The sequence below is a fragment of the Mastigoproctus giganteus genome, chromosome 3 (assembly GCF_048544385.1).
Source record: "Mastigoproctus giganteus isolate SK-2022 chromosome 3, ASM4854438v1, whole genome shotgun sequence".
In the NCBI taxonomy this organism is placed as follows: Eukaryota; Metazoa; Arthropoda; class Arachnida; order Uropygi; family Thelyphonidae; genus Mastigoproctus; species Mastigoproctus giganteus.
Window position 1 is genome coordinate 120,864,111 of NC_143577.1, and position 15,975 is coordinate 120,880,085.

Consider the following 15,975-nt stretch of genomic DNA (forward strand, 5'->3'; position numbering starts at 1 on the left):
TTATTGTTCAAATCCTTTTAAAGCAGCATAGCCTGCTTCAATAGCATGGTTTCAATCGTAAACTACACTGAAATTTTAATTGGTCAAACCTTTGCTAGTTGCCGTGCCATCGTCATATATTCTTCCCCTCATCAATATGATTTAGGAATATAAGCAAGAGAGGTCTGAGCACTGATCCTGAGGAATCCCTACTGGCTATTCCAGTCCAGTCCACTCTGAGGATATTCATTTATGACTATGGTGTCTCCCATCCTCCAACCGACACTAATCCATCGATAGATTTTCCTCTCATCCCGACCTGCTTTGAATTGTACAATTCTTCGTCAGGCACAGTGTCAAATTCCATATTAGAATCTAGATAAACAATATTAATTTGATTATTGCATCCAACTGCTTTGTAACCTCATCATAGCAATTTACTAGATATGTTAGATAGGGTCATCCTTACACAAAACCATACCGATACCCATTTACGATGCCGTTCTTGTCGAAATGTTCTTGCATTGCATTTTAAAGATGAATTCCATAATTCTGCTGATGTCAGAAATCAAACCCATTAGTCTATAATATCCCATCACTTCTTTAGCTTTTCCCTTATGGATTGAGGAGACGATGGTAGTTTTCTATATTAGGGATATAATCTCCGAATTTAATGATGTTCTCATTAACGTTACTAATCGTTGGATGCACTCAATTTCTTTAAGTTAATATTTAGTGTGTGTGCGGCACGCAGAGAATTCATTTGATTGCTAGTATAGAAATCAGATGAATTCTCAGTTCTGGATAAAGATTTTAAAATCTGAAAAATTCCGGCATGAGTTCGTCCTGAATTATCTCGAATTGCAGACCCTCTACTGATCATTATTAGGCATAATAATAATTCGTAATTTAAATACATATTTAACACCGTTAAACATAATCTTGACCACAGCTAGGCTGGTTACAACAGCTTGTACAACCACTAAAGCTACAATGAGCAACTGAAGAACAATTTTTGGGCCGTTTACCACGAGTTGTAAAGTGGGTACCGTTCCTATCCCGAGTTTATGAAGTGGGAAACTTACTGTAGTAACAGAGCCACCTCGATTGCGCATCGATAAGCGCATATAGTATATTCTGGCATATAACCTTGTATGTGTAACTATTTTGGATATCTATGGTTTCATCTCAGGTTTTTAATTTCGTGAAACTTTTAGAATTTAATTTAATTTCACATTTTTTAAAGAATGCAATGAGTTGAAATGTATTGTTACAAAATATTGTGTGTGTGTGTAAACATTGAATCTTCCTTTTTTTTCAGCAGTAAATGAAGTAGATTCCTTAGTTGACTTTATTAGTCTTTCTTTCTCCCTCCCTCAGTCTTCAGTGCTACGACATCGTTTGTTTCCTGCTTTTCAATTACGCACAACATACGAATCTGCCAGTAACCAAACACTCGTGCAATACCTGGCAAATATCACTTCTAATATCCAAAGAATCGACGCACTGACGAAAGTAGCTGATGTGCCAGGTGACTCCCGAATATCTCAAACTTTTTCTTTTTATTGATCGGTGCTTGGCAAAGCAATATATTTTGTTGTGTGTGTAAATTAGCTTGTCCATAGCTAACATTAATGAGTAGAGCTTATTCGTTTATCAGACTGTTATGCCTACACTCTTACAAGTCCAAATATTCGAAGCTTTCTTTTGTCTGCTTTTTTCCAAACGTGCTTTAAAATACAACACAAGATTAAACATTCGTTACTCTCCGATTTAGAGCATTTTTCCCACCAGTTTGCCTTTCATAACAAAAGGATTGTTAACGTTATTGTTCGATGCTTACATTTTTGCCGTAAATAAGGGTATGATACCTAGCGCTAGGAAATTGAACCATTGAGTTGAGCCTGTACTAATACTCCCACCCCCTCCACAGTATGACAAAAAAAAAAGTTATTGAATAAGAGCTGCGATTTTAGAAGAATTAAAATGTCATCTTACACGATGATCTTTTCGAATAGAAAAGTCTTGAAATGTAGAGATCATTACAGTTCGAAGCATAGCGCTTTCCAGTCACAGGTGTCCGGGCCTTCACATTGGAAATGTGAAGGCCCGGACACCCCCGCTTTAGATGAAAACCAACCCTTCCCTCTATATAAAATACATCCCTCCCTTATTTTCACTTCCAAAATCTTCCATATCGCCCACATTGTACCCACAGCAAAATACTGCCTTATGCAAATCATATAATTCGTTGTTTCTCGACGCGTGCTTGAATATAGTTTGCTAACACTTCACTAAGACCTTGTAATTTAAATACATTGGGGAGAATATGAGACTTTTTTTTTCCCAACAAAAACGTATGTATTGCATGAAGTCACTTTATGTATTATTTTTTATAATCACTATCAGTTTATTGATCCTATAGGATTCACCCCTGGACAGCCACAGGCTAGGATGGTGATAGCTACATACTTCGGTGCGAGTTACCACATGCACAAGAGGTTACATTACATGTGAGTCCCACCTGATAAATATAAGACATGAGTCTTATTTACAATTTATAAAATGTTATCTAGAGTAACAGTTTATATGCATAGTATCTTTAAATTTACTATTCAGAGACAATCACTTTAAATTGAAGTAAGTCTTGGGTAACAGAAACCTATTGAACTAGCATGCAAGCGCGTAACGGTGATCATCAATTTGGAGGTACTGTTCACAGTTGGGAGAGGAGAAAAGAGTCCCCATAAACATGTCTTTGGTAAGCGACAACTTCACAAAGCATTTGCGAAGATGTCGAAGAAGGCGTCAACCTTGATTGTATTTGTTGGAAAGCATTGCCCGAGACTGTCAAGCATCTTTAGTGAGGGAGGAGTGGAGAGGTAGTCCCGGACCACTAGAGAGCCTCGTGTTGGGCTACGTGCGTGAAATTATGTTGTCGATCTTTGGTGCATCTAGCTTCCCGATGAGAAGTTGAGCAAGAGTCAGCAAGTTCCTTGTCATAACAAACAGGCTCCAAAGCTTGATGTTGAGGTTTGAGTACAACATGGCTCGTGAAATAGTGAAGAGGTTCTCAGCGACTCTATCGAGCCATCTCAAAGACCAATATTGAACCCCGAAAACGGCTTTAAGATGACAATTACGATCAAGAGGACCAAATCTGCGAAGCGTATAGGAGATGAGGTCGGCGCATTTCAGGAGTCTTAGCGGCACTGTTGAGGTTACCGCATTCAGTCGTTAGAATGGCAAGTCAGAAGGCAAAACTAAATGATGATGATGATGATAATAGAAAAACCAAATTGGAACCGCTCTTGGTGAAAGGCTGGACAATGGTTGAAAGAAGAGATGCCATCTTTAAGGAATTTTTATTCAAGAACTTTAATCAGGCATTTGGATTCATGACTCGCATTGCCATGCAAACAGAGAAGTGCATCATCATCCTGAATGGTTTAATGTCTATAACAAAGTTAATATCACCCTTATTTCTCATGATGTCAGTGGCCTTTCTGAAAGGGACATTCGTCTTGCAAATTTTATTGAGAAAGCTTCAGGGCTGGAGCAAAAATCATAATTATATTCTGGTATTTCTGGCGACATCCCATTTGTACTACTGATATTTGGTATATATTGGAGTAGCTGTAAGAACTGTAATGTTTTTTAATGTATTTTGTATCATTCTATGTAAAATCTTACTTTCATATGAAGTGACATCCAGAATAAGGGATAAATTCTAATGTTTTTAATTTTCATATGCAGTAGTTAGTGCTACTCAGATTATGGGTCATATTCTTCTGTGGAAAGGGGACAGGTAAAAAGTCTTTCTACTGTAGATAATTATCCATTCTTATGGAAATTAGTGTTAAAAACTGTTTTATAAGTGCGGATACGCTAAGTCTATTTAGCATTTAACACCATCAATGATTTTTAGTAACTTTTTGTAAGCTTCCTTTACTAAGGCGCTGAGTGGTGTTAGGCATTCTCAAGTGGAGATAAATGATTTTCTGCCACAAAGCATTTTTTTTTCTTTTTTAAACCTGTAAAATAAACTGTTTAGATTGCGCAAGTGCACACTAGTAATCAACCAAAATTACTAACGTTCATGATTATTTAGGGTTTGAAACTAATAAGATGTGTGCTAAGGGATAATAATATTATTATATGTTATTAATACAGCGTAATCATATTACATTAAGCTTATACCCAGCTAGCTGTATAAGATCAAAGGATGTATGCAACATATTTCTGAGAGAGGCAGTAATTGACCAAGAGAACCAACATATACTTGATGGTAACAGTTTTTGCTAAAGTGAGATGGAATCTATTAAAACAGCGAGATTTGGTTCATTAAATAAGATTGCATCTGATAAAGCTATAGTATTAAAAAATTTTTTCCAACAGTTGTTGAAAAATTGCCAATATAATGTATTTAGTTGTGAGCGCCGGGTTTCGGATTCCTACTAGCTCCTGCCTGGTAGCTCGCAGAGTGGGATACGTTCTGGCTTTCATGTGGGTGAAGTGGAGTACAAAAGTTAGACCCTCATCGCACATTAGCCCAAGATCCAAATGAGAGGTCACGTTCGAAACTGGAACACCCCTTACCGTAATTGGGATGCTAGTTTTGATTTACCTGTTAGAGATCGTAAGCTGGGCTGATTTGCTTGAGTTAAGATGCAGCCCAGTGCAATCAATATAGTTCTCCAGTCACCGCAATGTCCTACTGGCTTGTTGAAATATTAGTTCTGCCTTTCGATGCCTGCCGGAATTGATATAAAAAAAAAATTAAGTCGTCCGCATATATCGTAAAGTTGTCGTTATTAGCTGAAAAATGGTTCCAGAGCAGCAGCGAAGAGGGTGGAAGAGAATACGCCACCTTGATGTTTATCAGTAATTTTTATCTCATTCAGCATGCAGCTGAGTATTTGTAGTAGGTTTCCTCCAATATTAAAATACTTCTCCAAGATGATTATGAGCGTTGGTATAGAGATATCATATGCAGCAGAAATGTCAAGAAAGATGAAGTCTAGGTGCTCTTTGCTATTTAATTACATTGTAAACGTAGGAGAGTATCCAGGAGGTTGGTTGTTGTTGATCTGCTCGGCTGAATGCAGATGTTGAGGTCTATGCGGAAACAGAAGGTGATTTAGGGTTGAAAGGATGATCTTTAAAAAAAAAAAAAAAAAAATGTAGGGTACAACTGATTGCAACTGGCCTTTAGCCTTTCATTTCTTTAGGGTTCTTAACTTTAGGTAGCGGTTGAACAAAATAGTTGCACCATGCTTGTGGAAGTATTCCACTTTCAGAATTTCTTGATGTTATATATACAGGGTGTTTCAGTTAAACGTTTCAGAACTTCTAAGAGGGGTAGGGTACATCCTGACAACTCGAAATCACATAGCAATGTGGGGTCGGAAATGCTTTCCTGAAGCGGTGTTGTACACAGAAGCACCATAAAGAAAAGAGACCGTAAGTGAGAAATCGTTTTAACAATACATGAAAAGAAGCAAAAGGCACATGGATTAAAGTAAGTGTTCGAAGTTTCTTCCACGGGCTACAATGCACGCCTCACATCTCCGACGCATGGACATCCGAACATTCTGGAATACTCCAGGCGAATTTCGAATTTCTTCGGCAGCTACTGCGATTCTTGCAACCAGCTCCTCAGCATTGTCAACAGGGGTGTCATAAACTAGCGATTTCATATGACCCCAGAAATAAAAATCAAGACATGATAGGTCGGGTGACCGAGCAGGCCAACGCACGGGACCACCACGTCCGATCCACTGTTGACCAAATGTGACATCCAGGTAGTTACGAACATCTCCGCTATAATGGGCAGGGGCTCCATCGTGTTGGAACCACATTGTCTGTTGCGTCGATGCAGAAATCTGTTCATCTCTCAAAAGTTGTGGCAATACTTGCTGCAGAAAGATCAAGTAGATAGGTCCGGTTAGACGACACGGTAACAGGTAAGGTCCGATGAGGTGATCTCCCATAATACCGGCCCATTCATTGACCGAAAATCGAATCTGTGCTGCACGACGTCGCACGACGTCGCACGACGACTTCTGTGTACAATACCGCTTCAGGAAAGCATTTCCGACCCCACATTGCTATATGATTTCGAGTTGTCAGGATGTACCCTACCCCTCTTAGAAGTTCTGAAACGTTTAACTGAAACACCCTGTATATATATATATATATATATATATATATATATATATATATATGCTCTATAAGGTATAAAATTTATAGTTGTATTGTAGTTGCAGATATGTGGCATTAATGCTATTGTAATAATTTAATTAAACATTATACGCATATTAACAAAATTAGGGCAAGATTCTATTTAATTTTTGGGTTTGTGTTTATAGAGTAGTTTATATTTTGGTGGCAGGCATTAAAGCCTAACGGTACTGCCTAGCAGTTGCCGGTTCGCCTAAAGATCTATGTTTCAATTTTAAAATAAAAATATGTTAAAAATGAATATAAAAGTTTAAAGGAAATGGAAGGATTAATTAAAGCTAAAGGGTTATAAAAAGGAATAAATAAAGAGATAGTGAAGATGTGGAGGGGGAAGGAAAAATTAGTAAAAAATTAGATTCATCCACTTGGTCATCTTTCCGCTACTTCCTCGGGGACTTTGAGTGGACAGATAGCCATATTAAATAAATGTCTCGTGCATACCCGTTTCTGTAGTTCCAATAACAGTTTTACTAAAAATATCATCCATTCATTCGAAAGAAGTTTTGGGTATCCTAAATATATTAAATGAGACTGAAAATTAAATTAAATTTTATTTTAGATTAGTATTTTCAGCAAACTGGGATTGATACCTAAAGCCCAACGAGTATGCATCAGTATGAAGTGCATATTTATTATCATTATGGATGGTGGTCAGTATAAGAAAGGCAGAGTGTCGATCGAATTGCCGAATTTATAGGTTGCTGGGGTGCCATCTGGTCTATTTGCCGGACTGGCGGTGATTATAATTAATTAAATTCTATAAATCTATGCGGTCGTAACTTTGGGTTAGGTAGGCTAAATGGTAATTTGTGGGTATTAACCGGTAATATAGATAGTAACTAATAAATTGGTAAACGTTCAAGAAAAGTATTTTTGTGGTTATTGGCATTAAAGTAAATACTTATAGGAATAAAATGAAGTTATAATACAGTTAGGAAAGGCATTACGTGGTTGTTTTCCATTAAGATTATTACTAAATATAATACCACTGTTATGGTGCACGGTCTGATGATGGATATCGGTAAGATACCTGAAACGTTACCTTAATATATAGTAGTTTAGGTGAAAGCTTAATAAACTATATTATTAATTTCACGTATTATATTTAGTAATAATACATTTTACTACATCTTTAAACTAAATTATAAAACTATATTAATGCTAATTAATAATGTAATTAATAATAAGTTATTAAATCATATACAGTATGTAGGGTGATTGAAGGTATAAAAACAGGCCGGATTAATCGAGACAGGGCAGTCAGAGAATTATTATTTTTCTCTAATGTGTTGTTTTTGGGCTAAATTTGGACATTCGGGTTAAATGCGGTCAGTCAACGAGCTTTGTGTGAGCGCAATAAACTCGGGGGACTAATGGCGGCCACAGAGTGGCTCTGTAATCCTATTAGGATTAATGTCAGGGTGATGTTGGCTTAAAATAACTCGAATAGCTGCTTTCATTGGAATTCGATGAATTTAACTGGAATTTTATCCTTAATTAAATTGGCTTTTAACTTTATTAGTGTTCCCTGCATATTACGGATGCGTATTATTCTATTGGTTTGATTTATAATAACATTACCATGTATCTGTTGTGTGTGTGTGTGTGTGTGTGTATATATATATGTATATATATATATCTGTTGTGTGTGTGTGTGTGTATATATATCTGTTGTGTGTGTGTGTGTGTGTGTGTGTGTGTATATATATATATATATATATATATACACACACACACACACAACAGATACATGGTAATGTTATTATAAATAACATGGTAATTTATATAATTATAAATTACCATGTTATTATAAATCAAACCAATAGAATAATACGCATCCGTAATATGCAGGGAACACTAATAAAGTTAAAAGCCAATTTAATTAACGATAAAATTCCAATGAAAGCAGCTATTCCAGTTACTTTAAGCCAACATCACCCGGACATTAATCCTAATAGGATTACAGAGCCACTCTGTGGCCGCCATTAGTCCCCCGAGTTTACTGCGCTCACACAAAGCTATATATATATATATATTTAAGTACATCTATTACGAAAGGACCATTTATCTTTTAATGATAAAACTGAAATTTATCAGGCCCTGTACTGGCCTTGCTTGGTAGCTGTCATGGCATTTTTAAGGTCCTCTCTGTCAGATGGATCCAGGGTTGTCATATCACGATGCTTTTCTTTTCTAATGGCGTCTACAACTCCAGGATTCTGTTTTCATCTGAATTAAGTTGGCTTGGCATGAGGGCATGAGAGGGGTGTTGAAAGTGGCAGCAGCCCAGTCATTCAAGGCATTGTAGTAAAGGAGGTCTAAAGCCTCGGTCCCCATTGCAGTTGGAATATTAAATTGCCTACAGTTAATAGCTCCAAGCGTCAAGTTCACACTTAGCTTCTCTGTGTTTTGGAAGTGGCTTATTAAAATCCCCAGCAATTACTTTGTCTGCATTTGGATTTAAATTCGCAGCCAGCCAACTAAAAAGTTCACCTCTGGATCCTTTGTGTGATCTGGAGGTAGGTAAACTGTACAGACAGCGGTGAAACTAGAAAAAGTGGGTCCCCAATGCAAAGTTCAGTGTGGGCTTCCTGAAAATATTTGTTTTGGTTAACAGATTGAGGCGTCGCGCAGTTCTGTTCTGTCGTGCGTAATGTTTAATTCAAAGTAATTCAGACTTAGGTACGCAGCTAGTTTCCGCCAGTCATATTTGTTTTGTTCTGTGCATTGTTTGTGCAGAAACAAGGCACAAAATGATGATTCCCCCCCCCGTCACAAATGGTGCCCCTCCTGTCATTTTTTTCTGGACCGCCACTGTGTACAGACCCTGTATTTTGTTTGATTGTATAGTGAATTTGAAGGTTATATGAATTTAACTTTTACAATAACTTTTTTTCTCAGATCACTTGTATTTGCTGATATGGAATTGACTTAAATATCGTTCCTGGTTATTTTCAAGCAACATTGCAAATGTTGATTTGCACCAAATATTTATTGGTTGATTACACATATCGTGTATATGCAAATAAACGTGCAAATTTGCTATTCACTTCGCCGATTTCAAGGTGAAATGAAGAAATTATCATTTTCGTCTGATTTAGCCAAAAAATGTTCAAAGCAGAATGCATGGAAAAGTCACCCAAGTTCGCAATTTTCTGCTTTTTTTTCCGATATCGTGTAAAGGCAAGAACATTAAACTGATTTTGCAGTACAATTTGCGAAAATAGGGCGAGCAGGTTAGTAATTAAATTAATCAGCAAAACAAAAATTGGCAGTCAGTAACTCGTGCGCTCCCTCTCATATTAAATAGATGCGTTTTCAATAATATGAAAAGTGTAACTTTAGTTTCTTACAAGCATAGAATGGTTCTAGAATCTAGAACCATTGTATGCTTGTAAAAGTCACTCATTCAACAAATCATCTAGAATCTAGATGATTTGTTAAATGAGTTCAGTTTCCATCCTAAAGTTTTCGACATAATATGTTGCTGGGAGAAGGCAGACACCTTTTTAAGAGAATTGAAAATAAAATTAAATAAAAAAAAAAAGTTTATTGAGTAGAACCTTATTACCGCTCATTTGCGTCAAAAACGCATCCAAGAAACCTGCAAAAAATAAAAAAACAATTCTCGAAATAAAACAACACAACAGTTATACATAGAACTGTTTTTATTTTCCCCTGTTTTCAGATATAACATTCATTTTTCCCGTTCAAATAGATTATCTGTACCACAGAAACTTATACATATGTACATCCAATCCGGGACGTAGTTAAATTGCGATATTAACACAAGTAGTTGCATAAGGAATGTTTGATTAATTATTATTTTTTTTTTTTTTCTGTGAGAAAATAACGTTATCACATATCAAATTGTAGCCAAGTTGGCAATCGTCTGGGCCTCAGATATGATCTTCAGCGAACAAATATAATTCATTTGTTAAATCAAAGTTCAATGACGCCATAACAAAGGGCACACAAAACTAACTAGACCTAATGTATTAAAAAATACCAGATCTTAATATGGCTAGATTATATATTTATATAACGTGTGGATATGTATGTCTGTATATGCACTTACATATATATATATACATACATAAACACACACTTGGAAAATTATTAAGACTCAAACAAAGCTGTATTATGGACCCGAAATAATAGCGTGTCATGCTGATGGGGTTATTTTGCAACCGACTGATGAATTATGGCAAACCCCAAAATTAACGAACTGTTGATTGACTCACAAATAATAATAATAATGATAATAATAATAATAAAGGACATTAACTGGAAGGTGACGTTAAAAAGTTAAAGTTTACTTTGAAACGCAAGGCTAAGCCTAAAATGTCTACCTGATCAAATGGTCCGGAAATCTTCCGACTATATATATATATGGCGATATTTGCAATCAGAAGTTCTTGCCGTCTACACATATCCGAAAGCAAAACATATATTCAGGTAGACTTAAATCCATGACGATACACACACACAACGCACAAACACACATTGAGTGCTGCATCCAATAGTCTCTTCAAATTTTCGATAAAGCCACTAAAAATTATTTGATTTCTTCTGTCAATTTACCAAACAAAAGAACGAATTTAAAAATTATAAAAAGGGAAAAAAAACCGGAAATCTGTTCCACAGATAATGGCATCACTATATATATTTATTTAAATTTTTTAATGCTGCACACTTGGCTCACTGAAGCAACGATAAACAAATTACTCTGACTTAGCACACCTGATCCTGTTCTGTCTTCGACGGATAACACCATCCGGAAGGAAGCGACGCAGGTTTGGACACTCGCGAATCTCCTCAGGATTCTCACGCACATGGCATCCAAGTGCAAGTGCAAGGAGCGTAGGCAGCTGTCTGGGCCGGCATGTAAGGCGTGTAGAAGAAACCACTGCTAAACACATAAGGCGAATGGGGATGTAACTCATATGGCTGTGGATGCTTGATATATAGCTGATCCTCTGGAACTACCATGTTACAAGCAAGTGCTTCGATAAGCCCTAGAGACTGTCGCCGCTCATGACCCATAAGGCACACCGTGCTCTCATCTACGACCCGATGAAGGACCATAAGATATTCGTATTTACTATACTGTTCTTCACCAATGAAGTGATTCGCCACGTAGCCTTCTAACTTGCTTTTTTGTTGGTTAATATCACTAAAATCGATGAAGAATCGAGAGCACATGTACCTTTCCAAGTTTTTGATTTCATCGGCTTTTGCTGGTTTATAATCTCGAACTAAAAGGTTGCAATATTTTAGCAGTCCACCGCCTCTGATTTCTTCTGGATTCCGGGTGGCAATGAGTTTTTTGTGTAAGTGGTAAAGGGCTTCTTGAAAGTCTCCATATACGCTTTCTCCAACTACTGTGGGATAGAAGTTTTCGCTCATCGGCATCTCAGCACACTCGTAAAATAATAGTAGTGAGTCCAAGATGATCTGGAAAGAATCAACGCTGAATTCGAATTGACGGCGCATCGTGTCTACGAACTTCAGTTCCACATTTTTCCCACGATTGTTGCTAAGGGAGATGAGACTCCATCTGTCTCCGTTGTTTACTTTTACCATCTTGTGCACGTAAGCTTCCTTCAGACTACAACTGCTGATGCGTTTTTTAATCACGCCGCCTGGAAGAAAGTCCAAGAGAGAATCGAGCACAGCAGACTTCACTTTGTCGAAATTTCGCTGGTTGGAGAGATCCACTGCGAAGATTAAATCCAAATCATTGTAAGAAGAATGTTCCTGGTTAAGTATGTGACTTGCAGCTCCACCGTTGAGACGAATGTCGCGCACTTTTACACTATCTTTCTCCAACTTGGCACGGACGACTTGAACAAGGTCTTTCAGTTTGATCTCGAGCGTCGGGAAATTTCCTCTGCCATGGATGGGAACCACCTCGTCCATGACACCGTCGAGTTTCTTCACTTGCTCGTAACTGAGTACGGCGAACCGCTGTCCGTCGGCGGCCGTTGTGCCTAATCCCTCCATGCTCAGTCGTTGACGAAGACGCTCTGGAACAGCGTCTAGCTTCGTGGACTACAGAGAAAGAAAAGAAAAAAACTGTATCAGCGGTACAACGAAATGAAATGCAATCACTAGTACCCCCACTTAACAAGTGCCCGCACAGCTACACGCTGTTCTGAGCTTCCACTACTCCTACAGACTACTTTTGCTGTCACTTACCTTTTCACACCTCTTACGTCATGAATCACTGCGGCAGTTAAAAAAATAGTGCAAATTAAACAGCCAACCCGAAAGGTTTTGTTCAAAAAAAGCCCGGAAACTATTGCACTTTTGAAGTACTATAGTACTTTCGTACTACTTGCAGTACTTTTGTTTAATTAAGGACTAAAATGTTGTTTTCTGTGATTTTTAAATAGCGAACTTATCTCTATGTGTACCTCCGCACTTAAGCGAAGTGTGGAGAGTGCTACACTCCGTTGCCTATCAACGAAGACGTCAGACGCTGCACAGCTATCGCCGATCCGAGACATCCGCTCGATATGTTGGTTTTCATCTTTGAACCAACATATCGAGCAAAAGTGACTGCTGTTGGAAATAAAAAAATCAGAACGAAATCTCCTTAAATTTGGTATTTCCAAGTTTTATGGGCTTTGATACGCAACATGGCCATTTATAAATGGATTTACTGCATCAACAGAAACCTTTCGAAACAGACGTTTCCTATCCTATACTCGTTGACGAAAGTAATTCACCATGAATTAATTTCGTCAACAAGTATACGATAGGACGAGTATAAATTGCACCACACAGAGTGGTGCAATCGCTGCTTTGTCATCATCAGTATGAACATTTGGATATTAAAGAAATTGTACATTTAAGGATATCTTGGAATCTTTTTTAGTGGAGAAAAGAGGGCGATACATATATAGAGTATTATCACCACTCCGTTCTTATTTGAGACTTTTCTGCATGATTTGCAGAATTACGTAACATAGATTTTTGTGGTGAATGTAAAACTAGTACTTTTTCTTTCTTCATTCCTAACTATTCACTATTAATTAATATAGTGCTGATCTCTTTCTTTCTCTTCCTCCCTCCCTCGCCTGGAACTACTCTCGGAATTATGTTTGAAACTGTTACATAAGCTGTGATTATGCCTTATTTACAGAACGAAATAAACTGCTTTTCGGCACAGTGGCGCCCTCTATCAACATTCGAAAGAACCTTAGAATACATTTCTATAAAACGCTTTAGAATTCATATTGCTGTTTTTACAAATGGGTGCTAAACTGAAAATACATGCGTATACCTTTCAGAAGACAATTAATAGAAGCTCATTCAACTAAACAGTGGTGTCCAACCTTTTCCAGTACAAGGGAAATTGAAAGTTAGATTTGTTTCGGGGGCCGTACTGAGTGATTCGAGAAAAATTAGCGTACTGAATTACACTTTTTATATTTTGTTACATGTAAAAGGAGGTTTCTATTTTCATGTTACCGTTTCTTGTTTTCAGGCTATATATAAATAATGCAAATTCCCAACACTTTTATGTGCAACAAATGTATGTCAGTGATTTATTTTGTAGATTTTATTAAAATTATAAAAATGACTTACTTTTGTTTTAAAAAAATACAGTACTTTACTTTTGTTTTTTTAAAAAATGCCTTAGTTTTGCTTTTAAATTCTCACTTTAGAAAATTTACTGAAAAGGATCACAGCTTTTCAATATTAAGGTGAATAAATAAAAATAACAACACACCTAAAATCGAAAATTTCATTAAGCACAAATACAGTAACATTTATTGAACAAAACTTAACATTTAGTGACAGAATGAAGATGCTCATCTGTTATTCTGTTTCTTTTTAAATGCTGTATTCATTTGATTCCACGCGTGAAACAATTTGCTGGCAAACATACGTTGATCTGAACAAAGCAGTCATTTTCATGACATTTTCTTTTATTAGCGGAAAATCTTCAGATGGGAAAGCCTTGTAGAATTAAAGTACAAGTAGTTTATTTTCGCAGTCCATATACTTATATTTGAACCATGTTTTGGCTTGAAGATCAATAAGTTCAAGTTGGGATTGTAGTTTTCAGCCAAAGAAGTAAATGGTTCTCAAACAAGCTGATGTCTTTTTCATGGGATCTTATATCAGCAAATCGACTTGTCGAACTCGTCAAAAAGTAATTGTAATAACGAGAGACAACGCTCCTTCCAAAACATATCTTTCTCTTTTAGCTCGATACAATCTTCAAAGCGAACTAAATTATCTTGCTCAATTTCGGATTTAAATAATAACAACTTATTCTGAAACGATTTGATTTCACCAAACAGACCAATTTTCCTTTCTTTTGTAGTTTTCAATTAAGATCATTTAAATGACTAGAAATGCCTGTAAGAATTGCAAGATCAAACAGTCACCCCATATTTGATAGTTATTTTCCTTTTTCCTGTCATAAAAATATCAATTTCATGACGCAGTTTAAAGAAACGATATTACACCTTGCCACGACTAAACCATCTCACTGCACTCTGTAAAATTACATCTTCGTATTCAACTTCAATTTCTAACTGTTGAGACATGCGGTGATTAAGGCCATGTAATATTATAAAATTTACAGTTGAATTAACCACATTCATTACGTGTTGGAGATCCAATACAGTCCCACACAGAGCTTCTTGATGCACAAATGAATTCCAATCTTGAGGTTCAGCTCCGATATCTATAATTTTCTTGGTTATTCTACCCATACGCCCAATCTTTTAACCAATCATGTTTTTGCACATTCAGGTGTGACTCCTACCAGGGTTTTAATATTTAATCCCAACTTTTCAATAGATTGGCAAAAATTTTCAAAACGATTTTCACCTGTAGTTGTTCCGTGCATACTCTGTACATCAGCTAAATCTTCAACTGGTACAAAATTATCATTAATTCCACGTATGAAGATAAAGAGTTGGGCTATGTCATTTACACTGAGTGGACAGAAATCGTGCTATACCTACCTAGTGGCGCCTCTGTAGCCAGGTGGGCAGGATCAGCAGTGCGTAGCGCACGCTTCTTGATTAGACCGGGGTTCAAGCCCGTGACCACCAAATACGGAGGATGCGGAAAGGTCAGGGAATGACCACCGCATATCCCGGAGCAATATGGCCTTAGTTGCTAATGCTCCTAAAAACCAAATAACAACAACAATACCTACCTAGTAACGGGTAGACCCACCTTTCGCCCAGATAACGGCAGTCACACGGCGAGGCATTGAGTCCACTAGTTCACGAAAGCATTCCACAGGTATTTCCATCATGCTAGCTGCACTGTCCATAATTCCGTCGCATTCCTGGGTGGAGGATCGAAAGCTCGAACGGACCTTTCCACAGCATCCCAAAGATGCTCCACAGGGTTCATGTCAGGTGAACGGGGAGGCCATTCCACGGTGGTAATTACGGAAAGCTCTTCGAACTATGTTCTAGTCACCACAGCTGTGGGGAGGAGCGTTGTCCTGCTGGAAGAGTCCATTTCCCTGTGGGTGCACGATAACCATGAAGGGATGCAGATGGTCTGCAAGGATGGTTATGTAACCTAGACCGTTCAGAGATGCGTCTGAAGAGGTCCAATGTCAGCCAGTTGAACACTCCCCAGAGGGCCCAAACAATTACCGACCGTCCACTTGCCTGAACACTTCCAATCTCGCATTGTCCAGTGCCGATGTTCTGCGAGACAGAACATCGGCACTGGACAATGCGAGACAGACGTAGACGGACACGTTCA

At 37.5% G+C, this 15,975-nt stretch overlaps 1 protein-coding gene across 1 annotated transcript in view; it reads right to left on the minus strand.

Moving 5' to 3' along the window:
• Window positions 1-9,887: 9,887 nt before the first annotated feature.
• The window catches only part of LOC150088252 (terminal nucleotidyltransferase 5C-like), an 80,999-nt gene continuing 74,911 nt past the window's right edge, over window positions 9,888-15,975 (minus strand). The window contains exon 2 of the mRNA XM_090369406.1: window positions 9,888-12,276. Within this exon, the coding sequence (XP_090225532.1) occupies window positions 11,050-12,276 (1,227 nt within the window). The 3' untranslated portion in view covers window positions 9,888-11,049. The remainder of the gene's footprint in view (window positions 12,277-15,975) is intronic.